The sequence below is a fragment of the Sorex araneus genome, chromosome 3 (assembly GCF_027595985.1).
Source record: "Sorex araneus isolate mSorAra2 chromosome 3, mSorAra2.pri, whole genome shotgun sequence".
Lineage (NCBI taxonomy): Eukaryota > Metazoa > Chordata > Mammalia > Eulipotyphla > Soricidae > Sorex > Sorex araneus.
Window position 1 is genome coordinate 96,202,900 of NC_073304.1, and position 18,848 is coordinate 96,221,747.

The 18,848-nt window shown below is 47.5% G+C and overlaps 1 protein-coding gene across 2 annotated transcripts in view; it reads left to right on the forward strand.

The window, feature by feature from the left end:
* The window catches only part of TMOD3 (tropomodulin 3), a 63,326-nt gene extending 47,655 nt beyond the window's left edge, over positions 1–15,671 (forward strand). Inside the window, exons 6-10 of one of the 2 annotated variants that reach the window (XM_004611765.3) lie at positions 986–1,116; positions 4,104–4,211; positions 6,791–6,934; positions 7,300–7,444; positions 12,948–15,671. In XM_004611765.3, the coding sequence (XP_004611822.1) occupies positions 986–1,116; positions 4,104–4,211; positions 6,791–6,934; positions 7,300–7,444; positions 12,948–12,982 (563 nt within the window). In that variant the 3' untranslated portion in view covers positions 12,983–15,671. Of the gene's footprint in view, positions 1–985; positions 1,117–4,103; positions 4,212–6,790; positions 6,935–7,299; positions 7,445–10,422; positions 10,844–12,947 lie in introns of those variants that run through there. The other variant, XM_055133221.1, reaches the window with a different exon arrangement.
* Positions 15,672–18,848: the final 3,177 nt, after the last annotated feature.

Sequence of the window (18,848 nt, forward strand, 5' to 3'; positions counted from 1 at the left end):
AAATCCTGCCATGGTGCTAACCCAGAAACCACATTATAAGATCAGAGCAGGAAAAAAAAACCACAGAACCATCCACTCCTGAATCTTGTGGGAGATGTGAGCTATTAAACAACCTAAAGCAGTGTTCCCGCGGGTGTCTCCTCAGCTCTGCTACCCCTCTTTGTTTGTCAGGAAGAAACTGGCCTGGCCTGTAGGATCTCCCCCATTCTGGACTGGGCTAATTGCAGTCTCACGGTTTCATTTTACACCTCCAGGGCTTCATCAGATGAAGTTTTCTATTGTCAAGAAGGCTTCCTGAGGTGATTGAATCCTGTCAGGAAGCAGAGCACCTCTGCTATTGCTCTTGAGGGAGTGTGGAGGATTATCAGTGGGTTCATATGTTGGCAACCTGATCTGTTCGGTTCAAGTTCCCCATAAACATTTCCTGGTGGCTTCAACATCCCACGACTGACTCTACTCTCTCCCTTAGGGCCAAATTTTTTTAAATACACATTCTATAGAGTGGGAAAAGAAACAGTTTGATTGTGTAACCTTTTTTTGGCTGTATAACTTTCCAGCTGAGTAAGAATTCACTTGGTTTTTCCATTCAGTAAGAAAGTGCTTCTCCAGCCCCGGGTCTTCCGTCTTGAACTTCTGTGAGAGGGATCTTCTAGCGGAGCTGTTAGGAAGGAAAACTTCTCTCAGACAGAACCAAAATCTGCCCCTTGGCAATTTAGACCTTCTGAACCCGTCTTTCAGGACTACATAAAGTTGTTCTCATCTTCTCCTTGATATGTATGAAAATAATAAGCATATTTTCTTCAAATACATATTCTAAGCTGTCTAGATATTTCTATTGCCTTTGAGGAAAATCCTCATAAGTTGATCTTCTGAGTGTGTATGTGCGTGTGTGTATGTGCGTAAGTTCACAGAAGTTGGACTTCTGGGTCACATATCCTCTGACTTTGAATCTGTGACATGCTTGCTCTTTCGGCTTTGTTAACAGATGTGGTCAAAGGTGAAAAGATTCTGCCAGTATTTGATGAACCACCAAATCCAACCAATGTTGAAGAGAGTTTAAAGAGAATTAAAGAAAATGACGTGCGTCTTGTCGAAGTTAATTTGAATAATATTAAGGTTGGTATGCTGATAAGCAAATAATAAAGTTGTATTGAATAGCCATCTCTGAGTCACTTGGCTCTAGGACGAAGACTAGGTGGTTTTGATTTCATCTGTTTCTGTCTACATTGGTTTTGGCTTTCAGCAGTGTGCCAACATAGAATCTTTTGGTGCTTTTCTGATTTGCTTTCTAAAAAGTATATAGTGGCTAGAGAAACAGGGCACTTACCTTGCATGCAGCTGACTAGGATTTGATCTCCAGTACCACTTACTGTCTTCCAGGCCCTGCTAGGAGTGACCCCTGAGGGCCAAGCCAGGAGTAAGCCCTGAGTACAGGCTAGTGTTGCCCCCAAATCACCAAAAACAAATAAAAAGAGTATCATATAAAAATATAAACCCCCCTGAAGTGATAGCACATCCAGTAGGGTACTCGCCTTGCATGTGGCCGACCAGGGTATAATTCCTAGCATCCCATATAGCACCACCAGGAGTTTCCTGAGTGCAGAGCCAGGAGTAACCCCTGAGCATCACCAGGTGTGACCCCCAAACCCAACAACAACAACAAAAATTACGTATATATACATATACATATAATCTATATGCAGTACCAGGGTCCAATCTCAGGTCAACCACGTGCAAGGTAAACCACCTTACCAGCTCTGCTTACTTTCTGGCCACAGCTGGTGATGCTCTGGGCTGTGTGGTGGCAGGGATTGTTGAACCCAGGCCTTCCACATGCAAAGCATCACTCAGATGACTCAGCCTGGTGAGCTATCATCTCTTCTGCCCCTTCAGTTATGGATGGGGAGGAAGGCAGGGGGAGAGAGAGTGTTTAATTAGGTTTCTTGGGACTATAGAGATAGTGCAGCAGGTAGGGTGCTTGCTTCTTGTGGTAAAATTCTCCCTAATTAGTATACAGTTTTGTGAGTTTTGACAAATGCAGAGTTATACGAGCACCCCATGGTCAGATGCCAGAACATATCTGACCCTGCTGTCCTCCTCTGCCCACGGCTCTAGCCCCTGACCACCATCGATGGGTCCCCTCATTTTGCCTTCCCCAGAATGTCATTTAAATGGAATTTAGAGTATACTGTCTTTCAAGGCTGACTTTTTCCACTAAGTGTAATGCATCTGAAGTATTTGTGTTGTAGAGCTATAGTTAGTCTAGTTATTTGTCACTTAAGAGGGCCGCAGTCCCAGAAATGCATCTTGAGGCAACCTTGTGTTTGCACAAATGTCCTCGAGTGCAAGTATACAAACCTGACTGGCGTGTCGTGGCAGGTGGGCATAGCAGGGTCACTGTCTGGTACAGGCAGCTTTTTGTTCCTTTGTAGTTTGCCCTGCGTGACCACCGCCACCTGTTTGTCCATTCACACATTGATAAATGGGAGTTACTTCCAATTTGGAATTAACGTTAGAGCTATAATACACTTTCAGATACCAGTGTTTGTGTGGTCACGTTTTCTCTGGAATGGAAAACCTGGCATTCAGGGCACTGGTCGCGCTGATCAGGGTGCTTGTCTAGCACGTGCCCAGTTCACGTGATTCCCAGCACCACGTGGTCTCCGGGTATGGCCTGGAGGCCCAGGAAGCACCTTGGGCCCAGCTGACCAGGACTCACAGTGGGGCTGTCGGCCTCCCAGCATCCCTTGGAAGGTCTGTTTAGTTGCTTGGTTTGGGGCTGCACCCAGTGGTGCTCGGAGCTTATCCCTGGCTCTGGACTCAGGGAACAATATGGGATCCTGGGGATCAGACCCGGGTTGACTGAGTATAAGGCAAGTGCCCCACTCACTATACTATCACTGCCCACCCCCCCCACCCCCCAAACACACTTAAAAATTTTTTTTTATTCAACTTTGTCTTGGGAGTCAGAAAGAAAACATAATTAAGAGGGCATAGGCTAAATAGCAGAAAGTAAGTTCAAAGTTTCTTGGGTTTGGGCCATTGTATAATAGCATCACTATAAATTTCTCATTTTATTTTTGTATTTCCATTTTGTTTTTATTTTGGGGTTTCATTCCAGCTGGAGGTGCTCAAGGGGACTGTTCTGGCTTTGTGCTCAGGAGGGACCCCTACTGGTTCTCAGATCTTTCCATGATCAGATGCAAGGCAAGCACCCCAGAAATGAGGGTCAGAGTCTTAATTTTACATTTATGTGAATTGATGGGTAGAGGGAGGTTCTTTATGAAAATCTAGGATATGTAAGATCTCTGCCTGCTTAGTGGATACGCCTTTCTGGGTAGAGGAGAGAAAAGAAAGCCTTGGGGAAAATGTTCTTAATTCGTTTTTAATCTTATTGTTTTAACCACATACTTATCTATAAATCAGCAATAGTGATCCAAAACTAACCAGGCTGGAGAGAACGGAAATGTTGCTACTGAAGAGAGAGATTGGCTTGCTAGAACTTTTTCACATTTCTGTAATACAATTCCTTTAAACTGCAGGGTGCTGAGAGAGAATGGCCAAGAATATTGTCGTCTGCCTTGTAATCACGCTCCTTACAGACAGCTGTGCGCTCAGAAGAGTTGAGCGTTGACTGCTGACATTGTCAGTAATTTTATGAGAAGAGCTTCTTTCACCTTTTTCTTTTTTTTCCCCTCCGGGTTTTGAGCCATAGCCACGGAGCCCAAGGTTCACTCCTGGCTCTGGCAGAGCTTGGGGAACCACATAGGATGCCAGGACTCGAACCTAAGTTGGCTGCATGCAAGGCCGACACCCTATCACGCTACTGTGGGTGAAAACTCAGCCCGCGCGTCTTTAACCTGAACCACTGGAGAAATCCATGGTAACGTTTTGGGCTAGGTCAGTGGTGCGTGCAAGCATTCTGTGAGCAGAGAAATCAGACAGGTGGACAGGCAGGCGCTGGGCGCTGCCATCCAGGACCTGGCCCCTGGGTGTCTGGGTGATTTCTGAGGACATTGCAAAGCGAGGAAGTATAAATATGCTTGCTTGACATGCTGAATTTCATCGAAACTAAAACGTAACCAACATTTTTGTCTTTCAAGAATATCCCAATTCCAACCCTTAAAGACTTTGCCAAAGCTTTGGAAACCAACACACACGTGAGAGCGTTCAGCCTTGCGGCCACCCGGAGCAACGACCCCGTCGCTGCCGTAAGTAAAGCTCTTCTCGGGACCCTCCCAGCTGGGCCCGGCGCCAGGCTGGGCCGTGCAGCTGTTTAAATTTCATAAACAAGCTCGCTCCCTTTGCCAGTTGATGTTTGACTCCGTATTGAACAGTGCAGCTTTTCTTATGGCCCTTTTTTGTCCGTCCCACCCCCCGCCCATGATATCCTCCTGATGAATTATTTAAAAAAATTTTTTAATGTCGAAGTACTGTAGGAGTACTTAATCAGTACAACCACTGATTAAGCTGACTGAGGTGGGCATGAACTCCATATGGATTATTATTTTTTCAATCTTTCTTTCCTCCCTTTCCTTCCTTGCTGTGGTTTGCTCACATATTTTTACACATCAGTCTGCAGTGTTTGGGGCTAGAGCAGTAACACAGCGGGTAGGGCGTTTGCCTTGCACACGGCCGACCCAGATTTGATTCCCAGCATCCCACATGGTCCCCACGAGCATCCCCAAGAGTTATTCCTGAGTGTAGAGCCAGGAGTTAATCCCTGTGCATCGCCGGGTGTGACCCAAAAAAATCAAGAACAGTCTTCAGTGTTTACACACAAGTTGAGGTTCTCACATATATGCTGGTTGTGGTCACGCTCCCTGACTCTGTCCCTGGTGCATCTTTTACGTACACTAAACTTCATCCTTTTGACTGGGGAGTAGTGTGTATGTGTGTATAGGGGGCGCACACCCGTTGTGGTGATGACACACACCTTGCAGCAGACTGCCGTAGTGGAGCTGCCATGGTTGTGGTTGGCACATGTGGGGCATGAGAAATTTGACTCATGACCACGTGCTTCTAAGGCCAGTGCTCCAAGCCGCTGCACCACTCCTCTGGACCCTCATGTGGTTGTATTTGAGAGGGACAGGGTGCACGCTCAGCTGTGCTTGGGGCCAGTCCTGTTCCTGGGTGCTCAGGAATGTTAGCTTTTGTGTCATCAGTGCCAGCATCAAACCAGAGTTCACATACACCCAGCATCTGCACTGCCGCCAAGCCACATCCTCGCCCTCAGATTTCTGTCCAATGCTATTTAAGTGCCTTTTGAGATCTTCGTGATATTTGTCCTTTATCAATATGTCTTGTTCCATTGGTCAGCTTTGTCTATATTGGGCCAGTGTTGCATTCCTGAAGTAAACCTCACTCGATTGTGGGCTGACCCTTTGATTCTTCTCATTCTTCCTCATCCATCCAGTCTCTGAATCTCGGAATAGCATCAGGTTTCATTCCAGGCTATCTTTTATTCTCTTTTCATTGCATTGTCTCCATATAAACCCCCTACTCGGTGCCCAGCTACTGATTGACAACTTGATATCAGTGTCTTTAGGGGCACCGCAAATCTAAGTCCCAGACCAGACTCCTGACTTCAGCCCGTACCTGGTCTTGCATCCCCTCTCCTGTCTCAGTAAATTCAAATTTATTTACTAAAACATAAAAAGACAGAATCATCCCTGGCTTCCCTTTCTCCCCGCCTGACTTGCCTTAGCTCTATCTTCCTAGAATCTGACTACATCCTTTTCATTCTTTTTTCATTCCTCTCCCCCCACCGCTTTATTTAGACACCGTGGTTTGCAGAGTTGTTCCTGATGCATCTGTTAACTGGCAGTCAGTGTTCGAACTCCAGTCCCACCACCAGTGTGACCGTCCCTCCATCACTGTCCCTATTTCCCAGTCATCCCCAAAGCAGGCACAAAACATTTTATTTTATATTGCTTATCAGAAGTCAATGGCTAACCAAGAAATACTTCAGTAAAAGAATACTTAAGAGAGTTGTTATATTTCACCATGGGGTCATTAAGTCCTTGTCCGACCACTTCTTACCATTCTACAACCACCACCTTGCTCCGGGCCACTGCTTTCTCTTTAGTAATGTGGATTACTGCAGTAACCTTGTACCTGAGCTGCCTCTTCCCACCTTACCCAGACAAATGCCAATTCTTTCTCTAAAAACATAAGTGATCTCATCCCTGTCCTCACAACCATCCAGCAGCAACTGATGTCACCAAGAGCAAAAAATCAAAAAATCTTTTCATGCTGGCGCAGGAGCCATAGCACAGCGGGTAGCGTGTTTGCCTTGCTCGTGGCCGACCCAGGTTCGAATCCCAGCATCCCATATGGTCACCTGAGCAGTGCCAGGAGTAATTCCTGAGTGCAGAGCCAGGAGTAACCCCTGTGCATCGCCGGGTGTGACCCAAAAAGCCAAAAGAAAAAATCTTCCGGTGCTTCATCAGATCTCTCTGAGCAGGCCTCAGACCTTGGATTTGCCCACTCCCGTGCTGCTCTGGGCACAAGGCAGTCCTGGGATGGACTCTGGAACACCCAATGCAGAGCCCGTGCTCTGGGCTCTCCCCCTGGCCCCGTTTACCTATTTCTTCCGTTCTGCTCGAGCCCTGCACCTTGTCATGTATGCTGCCAGCCCCGCTGGCAGGTCCCTGGGCTCTTGAACACTCCTTGGAGTGCTCCCACCAGTGCTCCTGCAAAAGAGAGAAAACAGAAATGTTGATGAGCGTGTTCCTGGTGACGGGTGATGTGCACAATAAGTGTGCTCACATGTTTTCCTTATTTCTAGGCTTTCGCAGACATGCTCAGAGTGAACAAAACTTTGAAGAGCTTAAATTTGGAGTCCAACTTTATTACAGCAACTGGCGTCCTAGCATTAATCGATGCTTTAAGAGATAATGAAACCCTGTCAGAGCTCAAGATTGACAACCAGGTCAGTGTGTGTAGCCCAGCTTCTTAGAGTTCCGTAATCCCCCATTTATTTTTGACTTCCCCAGCGGTGTGCAGGCCTCTCCCAGTGATTCTCAGTCAGCCGGGTCAGGCAGTTCTGTGAAAGAGCCTGAGGAGGTCCTGGGCTCTGGGGGCCCTTTGGACACACCTAGTAATGCTCACGGGCCCAAACCAGGGTCAGCCACCTGAAGGGCAGCACCTCCCCGCCCCTGCACACCCTCTCCGGCCTCCACCTGTATTTTCCTTACATGTGTTGTCAGAATTGAAATATTGTCGACCAGAAACCAGCAGGTGCCTTGGTATCTTGGTCTTGTTCACTAATATTACTCTTTACATTGATTTACGTAGAGACAACAGTTGGGGACAGCTGCAGAATTGGAAATTGCCAAGATGCTTGAGGAGAATACAAACATCCTTAAGTTTGGCTATCAGTTCACACAGCAGGGGCCCCGGACCAGGGCAGCTAATGCCATAACGAAGAACAATGACCTAGGTAAGACGCGCGAGGTCCCAAGTCCGATCTCGGAATTAGAGCCTTCGTGATCCGAAGGAATTCTTTTCTAAAGTGAATTTTTGTTTCCAGGCTACTTTTAGGGGGAGGGGAGCATGGAAGTGTTCCCAGGGTCATTACTCAGGGACCAGCCTCATGAGCAGTCTGCATTTACCCCAGTGACCACTCGATTCCTCTGACACTAATGTCTATGTAGTCCTGTGGGACTGAATTGGAGTTCAGTGTAACAGGGGCTGTGATTATCAGCTCTGTGGGTAAAATTAGCTGCTGTCAGAGTTCCCACCTGAGGGACTGGTTTTCAGCAGCCAGCATTTAAGTGCTTCTTCGAACCAAGATTTTTGTTGTCAATGACAAGTCACCCGTAGGAGTAGTGAAATATTTCAACATCCCAGGAAAGGTGTTTTGTTTAGTTGGGGAGTGAGCAATGCTGGGGCTGCTCCTAGCTCATCCTGGTAACCTCTCTCCAGCCCCATAGGAAAGTTTTTAAAGCAGTCTCTGTCACATCAGCCTGGATAGAAATTCAGTTGTATATTATAAGATGGTGCTGGAGCGATAGCACAGCGGTTGGGTTTTCGCCTTTCACACGGCCGACCCGTGTTTGATTCCTCCGCCCCTCTCGGAGAGCCCGGCAAGCTATCGAGAGTATCGCGCCTGCGCGGCAGACCCTGGCAAGCTACCCGTGCATATTAGATATGCCAAAAACAGTAACAATAAGTCTCTCAATGAGAGATGTTACTGGTGCCCGCTCAAACAAATCGATGAGCAACGGGATGACAGTGATTGATTGATTGATTATAAGATGCAGAAAAACGATCATGTTCGCCCACTTTATGCCCGGTGGTATGGAAGTATTTGTTCTCCAGAGGACAGCTAAGCCCCTGTTGGACTGAGAATATAATTCTTATTATCATTTTGTTTCAACTTGTTATCAAAGATGGACTCATGGGGGCTGGAGTGATAGTACAGCGGGTAGGGCGTTTGCCTTGCACGCGGCCGACCCGGGTTCGATTCCCAGCATCCCATATGGCCCCCTGAGCAGCGCCAGGGGTAATTCCTAAGTGCAGAGCCAGGAGTAACCCCTGTGTACTGCCGGGTATGACCCAAAAAGAAAAAAAAAAAAAGATGGACTCATGTTTGGTCTTCACCATTGGAAATTTTTTTTTCCTAAGACAAATTTAAGTCAATTAAAATTGCGTCACTCTCACCTGGTGAGGCTGTATGGTGCTGGGGATAGACCAGGATTGGCCACATGCAGTGTGAGCACTTTAACCCCTATACTCCCTCTCTGGCTCCAAACTTCTTGCTTTAAAAAAAAAAATTGGGAGGGGGGGGGCCGTGGCAGCACACACTTGATGATGTTCAGGGGACCATTTGGGGTGCTGGGATCAAACCTGGGTCTGCGCATGCAAGGCAAGTGCTCTGCCTGCTGTAATGCAGCTCTCGCCCCACTCCTTGCTTTTGTAAAACAGAAAATTGATGTATTTTGTAGCATTCTTGATTGCAGATGTAGTTTGCTCCTTGTTTTATATTGGTTCCCTACTTCTATTTTTGAAGTCTGTGCATTTTAGAGAAGAATTGTTCAGGACTGATTAAACCTCAGGAATAACTGAAAAGCTTTAAGAATAGAGATTATTGGCTCTAAAAAGGTTTCTTTTTTAATACGTTAAATTTATTGTTACCAACTATGTTCAAAGAGCCTGAGATCCTGTCTCTAGTCGTTCAGTTTACAATTCCCTTAAAAATCATGCCTGTTATAAGATGAGCACAGAAAGTGGTAGAATTTGAACCCAAGCATAATTTTTTTGAATTGAAAACAGATATAAACGTAAGCCAGAAATATTGTCTGATTTTCTTCTAAGATTTCCTGGGTCCTACTCACCAATTTTTGATCTCAGCAGCATGGTGAGCTCTTTGGGCAGATTTCTTTCTTTTTTTTCTTTTTGGTCATACCAGGCGATGCTCAGGGGTTACTCCTGGCTCTGCACTCAGGAATTACTCCTGGCGGTGCTTGGGGGACCATATGGGATGCTGGGAATCGAACCCAAGTTGACTGCGTGCAAGGCAAACGCCCTACCCGCTGTGCTATTACTCCAGCCCCCGGGGGCAGATTTCTTAAGAAAAAGTGCTTGGTGGTAGAATACAGGAGATTTCTGGCAAGGTGGAAGGAAGGTGAGGGGAGGAGCCGTGGGAAAGAAAGCCACAGCACCCCATTGTGAGCCACCGCGGTACGAGATAAGAACAAAAAATGAAACTGTAGGCCAACATCGAGAAATTCATGATTAAAAAAACTGCTCCCAGTTCATCTCTGTGCTTCTGGAACTTGGGCACAAAATGAGATTAAGGCCCCTGCGGTGGGAACAGTGAGAGAAAGTGCAAAGTAGGGAGTAAGGCAGAGGAGGAGAGCTTATCTCCGAGCCAGCAGGGTGCCAGGTCCAGAGTATAGTGCTGTCCGAGGCCCCCAGAAATAAGAGAATGATGTCATCTGAAGTGGTGGGGCGTTGGGGGCGTGAACCAAGCTGACAAGGAGGGCTCAAAAGTTCGTTGGTGAAGAGCGTGGGTCTCTTTGGGTTTCATATACAGGAGATGCTTCAGGATGCTTAAAATAGCCTATTCTTTGTACCATGCGAGAAGAGAGGTTACTCAGGACTGAGGTGGAGGTGGGGGAACCCAAATCAGAATCTGAGGGTACCTTCATGCCACCGTTTCACCCCCGCCTGTGGTCCAGGCCACAATGGGATCCAGTAGAAGTCACGAGAAAGACACCGGGAACGAAACCTGCATCTCTCGGCTTGTCATTATTCTTCCCCACTTTGCACACGGGGCAACGTCAGCTCTCTGGTGTTCTGATTTTGATCATGTCTCTCTCTCCCCCTCTCCCCCTCACCCCTTCTCTCCCTCTCTCCTTCTCTCCCTCTCTCCTTCTCTCCCTCTCTCTTCCTCTCTCTCCCTCGTTTTCTTAGTCTCAACTGTGCCTTGAAATAATTCAACCTTCTTGCCGCCTCTCCAGCTGAGAGCTGTTGGAGCTCCTACAGTTTGGAGGTTCTGTGGTACACTGCATGTTCGTTTGAACTCTTGAGTTTCATCAACTAACCATATAATCCACTTTGATACTTTTTGTTTGCTCACTGTCTTAGAGATCCTGTAACTTTCAAACCCTGCTATGATTCGAAAATGCTATGATTTTCTTGAAAACCTACTCTTCAAAAGAGGGCTCTGGGGCTAGAGCAATAGCACAGCGGATAGGGCATTTGCCTTGCATGCGGCCGACCTGGGTTTGATTCCCAGCATCCCATATGGTCCCCCGAGCACTGCCAGGAGTGATTCCTGAGTGCAGAGCCAGGAGTAACCCCCGAGAGTCACCGGGTGTGACCCAAAAAGCAAAAAAGTAAATACATACATACATACATAAATAAATAAATAAATAAATAAATAAATAAATAAATAAATAAATAAATAGGACTCTGGTTTGTCTTTCAGATGGTTCTCGAAGATTACATACATGCACTGCACATTCATAATATGTTTATTTCCCCTTAGATATGTCCCTTAGCATGATTGCAGGTAAAGGCATCATTAGGGGAGCATAGAAGTGCTTATGGGAACTTGATCTTGCCACCTCCTGGGCTTCATTTTCACATTTGATGCCTGCACAGCTTGGGAGCAGCCCAGCCGGTCCCTGGTCTTCTGTTGGCTTTTTGTTCCCTTGTTAATTAAAATCACGAGCCTGAAGAGTCAGTCTGACATAACACCAGAAAATACAACATAAATATGCCAGTCGTGTAACAGAAAAAGGGGGATTTAAGAGTATGCACTTTGGGGCTGGAGCGATAGTACAGCAGGTAAAGTGCTTACCTTGCAGGTGACCGACCCGGGTTCCATCCCCAGCATCCCCTATGGCCTCCTGAGCACCGCCAGGAGTAATTCCTGAGTGCAGACCCCGGAGTAATCCCTAATCCCTGAGCATCATCAGATGTGGCCCAAAACCAAAAAGAATACGCACATTGCCCTTTTGTTCCTATTAACTGAAAGCTCCGTGGCTTTCCTGGCCCACGAAGTTGGTATAGGGACCACTTTGTTCTGGCACCAGGGGAGACACATGTCACTACCTGAAGACAAGTCGGATCTCAGTGAGGTTAACTCCCCATAAAGCACAAAGGAGTGCTGGGACCAAGACACACTCTTCCTTGCTGCCGGGCCCAAAGCCTGGTGCTCTTCCTCTCTCGGGGGAGCCGCCACAGTGCCCCTGAGCCTGGCTGGCCCTCAGCAGTGCTGCGGGGCCAGTGGGCACAGCCCAGCGGTTCCGGCCACCAGTCCATGGGCAGGCTGGGGGTCCTCTGTGTCCCTGCCTCTCCTCTATCAGCCCAACTAGTTCTTGGGCTCCTTTTGCAGCAGATTTCTGGTGTCGGGTGCACCCTCGCCGTAAGATGAGGGCAGGGATCTCCTTTTCGTTTTAAAGAACAAGTCTCACAATGAAGACGTTACTAGCGCCTGCTGGAGTAAATGGACGAACAACGGGACGACAGTGCTACAGTGCTACTTTTTTTTTTGGAGGGAGCTGGGAGTTTGAGCCACACTGGTAGTATTCAGGGCTTACTCCTGGCTGGCTCGAGGGACTATAAGGGACGCCAAGGATTGAACCCTATTCAGCCGCGTGCAGGCAAATGCCCTACTTGCTATACTACAGCTCCAGCCCCAGGGACCTCCCTTGCTTGATGTCTGTTTTCTCCAAATTCCAAAGTGATGGGTAGGAGATGAGGCAAAGAAACTTCAGAGAATAACTAAAAATCACGTACTTTAAAAATGACAGGCCGACTTCTGGAATGTTCTCCGGCAGACTAAGGAATGCGTTGCTGTGTCTAATCAGAGGAGCAGGCAGTAGTTTGCTCTCAGTGCCCGCTAAGCCCAGCTGCCTGAGTGTCCTCTCAGAACTTAACTCGGTACTTTATTAATCCTAGTACACGAAGATAAAATTTTCTTCTTCGTTGGAGACAGATACAGTGACTTTAAGATGATTGCCAGCCATTTAGTTTAGATTTCTAAGTATGGGTGAGGTGTGGACAGTTTTATTTTGAATCCCCGCAGCTCTAGCCGTGTAGATGACAATGATGGAAGATGTGAGTGGTCTTTGGTGGAGGAGGGGAGGACCTGGGGGAAGATGGTGGGTAATCGCTCCTGGTGGTGCTCAGACCATGTGGTGCCGGCGATGGAATCCAGGAATTAGAATGCAGGAAATGGGACCCAGGCTGCTTCCTACCTGCAGCGCATGTGCTCTGGCTGTGGGTTGGGTTTCCGGGGTGGGGAGTAGAGGGATATTGACCATGGTGCAAGGGATTGAACTAGGCGCAAAGGCAAGCACCTTCACTCCCGCTTTGGTTTTAATAGCCACATGGACTAGAAATGGACATTTCATCTCTGTACAGCTGTAAGACTCCATGTAAACTCGTGTTGCTCACCTCTTTTTTTTTTTCTTTTCTTTTTCTCACAGTTCGCAAGAGACGAGTGGAAGGTGACCACCAGTAGGCCCTCCCTGGCCAGAAGGGGAAAGACTGGAAAGCTGTTTTTAACTGCATTTATTCCTCATTTAAGTTGTTGCCAGTTTCAGGTTATAAAGATAGGAGATGATGATTTTGTAAAGCTTTATTTCTACTTTCAGCTACAATTTTATTTTAGCTTCATTGAGTAGGCTTATGAGTCAGGTTAAATATACAGCTGTGCGGGCTGGAGAGATAGAACAGGGGTAGGACGCTTGCCTTGTACTTGTACATGTCCAATCCTGGTTCAATCCCCAGCACCCCAGATGGTCCCCTGAGCACTGCTGGATGTGAACACACACACACACACACACACACACACACACACACACACACACACACTCCTTTGTAAGAAGCTTCAAAAGTCATGAATGTAGAGAGTTTAATTGAGGACCAATCTTTTTTAAAATGAAAAAGGGACGTTGGGGGTCCAGAGAGATGATACAGGGGTCAGGGCACTTGCCCTGTACACAGCCAGCCCTGGTTCGATCCCAGGCACCACAGATAGTGCCACCCTTTAGCACTGCCAGGGAGTGATCCCTGAGCATTGCCACCCTCAAAGTAAAAAGGGACTTTGCCCATAGCAGACTTGGCCCACACACAGCGTGGACACAGCGCCATGATCTAGAACACAAGAACTGGCCACAGGTCTTCTAAGTCACCGCCCCACTGCGGAGGCCTTCAGCACCTGTTTGCATTGTGCCAGCGGCTGTAGCCAGGATCTGAGCTTGTAATGCACTGAGAGACCCCTCTCTCACATCCTTCACCTCTAATGGGGTGTCAGAAGAGCCCTGTGTGGGCGGGAAAGCTGTTTTCTTCCCCCCCACAAAGGCAGGCCGCAGTGCTCAGTCATTTGGGAGAAAAGAAAGGAACACTCTCGTGCAGCCCCTGGAATCCTGGTGGAATTTAGTCTGGGGAGCGGGCGAGCGAGGCCACCACATATGGCCGCTGGGGGACGAAACCCGCCCTCATCCCAGTGCAACAGGAAAATGACTTCCGAAAGGTTAAGTCCTGTGACCTGTACCCTTTGCTCAGACTTTTAAAAAAAATCTATACTGTTTGTTTTGTTTTGTTTTGTGCTTTTTTGGGTTACACCCAGCGATGCACAGGGGTTACTCCTGGCTCTGCACTCAGGAATTATTCCTAGCGGTGCTCAGGGGACCATATGGGATACTGGGAACTGAACCCAGGTCAGCCGTGTGCAAGGCAAATGCCCTACCCACTGTGCTATCGCTCCAGCCCCTGTGGAGTTTCTCTTATCCAAAGCTGTCCTCTGGCTCAGTGCTAAAGAGAACCGTGTCGGACCAGGGGTGCAACCCTGCTCACTTACAGGAAGGATTTTTGTAGCCCTTTTTGAAATTGGAAACTTGTCTGCCAGAATAGTTCAGCAACAGGCAGTTTCTTAGGGTGGTTTATTACAGCCCTACCCAGCAGGCACAGGCTTCCTCTAAGTGTCAGAGGGTGTGCTGGTATTTTACATCAGTATCCAGTGTTTCAAAGGGTCCGGGAATCATCTCTGCACTGCCTGGCAGGAAAGGCTGATTTTTCAAGTTAGCATAAGCAGTATAACTACCCCCCACTTCCCACTTTTCATTTTTCTTTTTCTTTTTTTTGGCCATCACCAGCAGTGCTCGGGGCTTACTCCTGGTAGGGCTCGGGGAACCGTAGGGGATGCGGGGAATGAACCTGGGCCGGCCATGTGCAGGGCAGGGGCCCACTTTACATATGCCGGCGAGGCCTGTCCTCAGAGCTTCCTTGCAGTGACCTATGTGGAGACCGAGGCCTCACTTTGTAAAACAGCAGTGGGTGGTCCTCAGACCACTAGGGGGTGATAGCGTTTTCACTCAACTGTTGATCAGAGGATGAAGGAGTTGAGTATTTTGTTTGTACCACGCCAGATCTGAGCTATAGTCAGTCACCTGACTACAGAAAATTGTCTGAGTTCCAAGTCATCAAGTGCCTTGGAACGAACAGGAGATGAACTTTTTACATATTGAAAACTGCAAGTCACATTGAAAGAAACAAAGATATTCCAGGAAATGGAAATATTTTTGCTTATGAATTGGAAGAATAAATATTGTTTAAAAAATTGTCTTAAGAATTATGGGAGAAAACTTGTTTACTTTGATCTTTAAAAATCTGGCACCTCTTTTTGGTAGTTTTGAACATTTCTAAAATTTGATAATTGAAAGTTTTTTTTTTTAAACCAAGCATTTTCTAAAACATTTTGTAATCTAATTAAATTTATCAAGTAATTTTGTTTGTATTTTATAACTGTTATTTTAAAAACTTTTTAATTGCCCATTTTATAAAATTTGATGTTCATATTTGTTTTTTCCAATATTTCTACCTGAAATTTTATGGAGTTTGGTGCTATAAATGTGTGGCTAAAGGCTAGAAATCTAAAATAATACGTAAAATACATTCCCTAAGGGTGCCTGTCATTTAAAAGACCAAATAAACATTTTGTGTTAAATAAATTAGATTGTTAAAGATTTCAAGAATTTTTGTGGTCATTACATTGCAGATTTTTGTTCTTTGATAAAATAATTCACATACTTGCTTTGTGCAATAGATACTTTGGAAAAGTTACATGTAAATAGACCTTTGTAAAGTTTGTTCCATGGAAATACCTGTTTTCATTTAGGAGGGGGAAGTCTGCTATAATAAAATTTTTAAAAGAGAATTATTTTGATAAAATGTCATGTTCTGCTGTACATACGCTTAATCCTTATTGCCGCCAAAGATGGAAGAGAGGCCAGAGAGAAAGTACAGCCAGAAGAGTGTTTGCCTTGTACATGGCCGACCCAGGTTCGATCCCCAGCATCCCATACGGTCCCCCAAGCACTGCCAGGAGTGATCCCTGAGTGCAGAGACAGGAGAAATCCCTGAACATCACTGGGTGTGACCCAAAAGAGAAAAAGAGTAAGGACATGTTGATGTCTACCTCGAATTTCTGCATGGAGTAAAAAAATTACCCATTTCTTTTACTCTATTTAACTCCATAGTCAACTCAGAGGCAGGGAAACGTAAATACTACATCACGGCAAATTTCCATGGTCACGGCCAAGTCCAAGTTGAGGCAGCTGACCAGACAGGTGGTGAACTTGCCCACACTAACACCTTCTTTGCTGTCTCATTAGAAACCTAGAACGTTCCCGATACTAAGACAGAGTGGGGGCCTGGGGGGCTGGAGAGCACCAGGCATGCAGGAGGTCCGGGTTCCATCTGGCACCAGATGGTCCCCCAGGCACTGAGCTGGGTGTAAGCCCTGAGAACATCCAGGTGTGGCACCATGGAAAAAAAGCCGCAAGTCAGACGTAGTCCTTTGTTCCCCATTGTTCTTCGGCAGCCCCATGCTGGCTGTTGATCTCTGGCCAGTATTGGGGGCTCTAATAGCTCAGCATTGCACCTGTGTGGCCGCACGCTGGCAAGACCCAGACTGGGGAGAAGGTGCCTTGGGCAGAGTTCTACACTCAGCCTGTTAGCAGGCCCTGGGCAGGCAGCACTGCCCTCTGGAGCGGAGGCTGTGGATTGAGAGGGTCTCTGCCCGTCCGGAGCCCTGCCTGCTTCTCCAGTCCAGGAGAGTGGGGACGTAGAAATTAGCACCACGACAACGGCCACCACCAAAGGGTGCCACCCACAAGATACACCCACGTGGAATAAACGTGGCTTCGCCTCATTGTGGGTGCCTTTGCTGGGTGAGCGTTGAGCCTTTTCCCTTACCCCTCACTGAGCAGATGGCGCCCTCTGCTGACAGCCAAAGAATCTTACACAAGACATGCCTTGTTGAAAGGCCTCTACTGCAAGCAAACGTTTTCCAGGAATAAACTGGGGCCAGGCTCAGTTCAGAGGGCCCGCATTGGAAGGAGCAAGGTCCAGGGCCAATCCCCAGCACTACATGGTCCCCATAGGCACCAACCCGTCAAAAATAAAGTTGATGGGGTTAAGTGCAGTGGGTGGCACACTTGCCTAGCACACAGCTGGCCCAGGTTCAATCCTGAGCATCCCATATGGTGCCCCAAGCACCACCAGGAGTGGTTTCTTTTTTTTTTCCCCTGCTTTTTGGATCACACACACCCAGCGATGCTCAGGGGTTATTCCTGGAGGCACTTGGGGGGCCAAATGGGGTAACAGGGATTGAACCCAGATCAGCCTCGTGCAAGGCAAACGCCCTACATCTATACTATCATTCCGGCCCCAGGAGTGATTCCTGAGTGCAGAACCACAGGAGTAACCCCTGACCATTGCCAGGTGTGGCCCGCAAACCCATAAAAAAGCAAAGCGGGTAGGAGACACAGGAGAGATGATGACAGTAACTGACACACAGGTTATCTCCTAGTCAGAATCCCCCGGGTGATGCTACTGGGAAGGATGGTGCAAGAATAGGCTCTCGGGCAGGCAGAGGTGTCCCAATCTATGGTCTCTTAATTTTTGGACTTTGGGCCCCACACATTGGTACTCAGGGTTTGTTCGTGGTAGAGCTCGAGGAACCATAAACTGCGTTTGAGGCACGCACCTTACCCACTGTACTACCTTCTGAAGGTTTTCGAATTAGGAAAGGGGCCTTTAGGACTTTAATCTATTTAATGTCACTGTTCTCTAAAACCAGGCTTCAGGATGGACATGCCCTAAACACCACTCTCAGGAGGCCCCAACAGCACCAGGGAGTGGGTAAAAGCTATTCATCAGGGAAAGTTTAGTGTGTGCAGAAGAGCAACCCAGAAAAGGTCTAGTTCTCTGGGAGGGGAATTTATAATACACCTGCAGGGGCTGGAGTGATAGCACAGTGGGTAGGGCACACAGCCAACCCGGGTTCAATTCCCAGCATCCCATATGTCCCACAGCACTGCCAGGAGTTAATTCCTGAGTGCAGAGCCAGGAGTAACCCCTGTGCATCGCTGGGCGTGACCAAAAAAGCGAAAAACACCTGCAGGTCCAGAGAGATATAGTACAGGGTCATTAAGGGCCTTCCTGGGTTCAATCCCCAGCACCGCCTATTGTCCCCTGAGCCCCACCATGACTAATCCCTGAGCTCAGGGGCAGAAGTAGGCCCTGAGTACCATCAGGTATAGCATAAACTTCTCCCCATCTCTAGCCCCAATAAAAGAAACCCAACAAATTACAATTTGCTAGTTCAAAACCCCTCCAGAAAAAAAAATAAAAATGTCTATTCCTTTAACTATGGTTCACGTGGTAGGGAAAAGAATATGGTAGGAGGGATGCCAGCTTCAGATGCTAGTCATACAACGTGAAACAGGGCCAGAGCAGTAGTACTCTGGGGAAGGTGCTTGGCCTGATGCGGCAGACCCCGGTTCAATCACTGGCACTTGCGCAGACCCGAGTACCACTGGGAGCACCCACCCCAACCAAAAGAAAAGGAGATGCAAATAAAGGTAAGAAGGCTTTCTGTTTCACACTCACTCCCTTGCACTCACCATCTCTGGAAACCATCATGCTGAGAGGGGCAGGCCAGCTCTGGAATGTAAGACAGGTTGGGCAAAACTATCAGAGATGCAATACAATATTCCTTCTGTTGTTTTGGTTCACACCCGGTGATACCCAAGGATCACTCCCAGCCAGTGGTGCTTGCAAGGACCATGTGGTACCTAGGATCAACCCGGGTCTCCTGCCCAACAAGCACACGCACAACCTCTGAGCTAGCAGTCCAGTGCCCTGGGCAGTGTTTCTGAAACTCCACACAGAAGGGACAGTACAGGGCTTCAGCTTTGGACTCATGGGACTCTGCTTTCTCGCCTACCCCAACCCCAGCCTCATCAGATGTTGACTTTATTAGTATTGACATTGAATGTCTATTTTTGATTTTTGGGGCCACACCCGGCGATGCTCAGGAG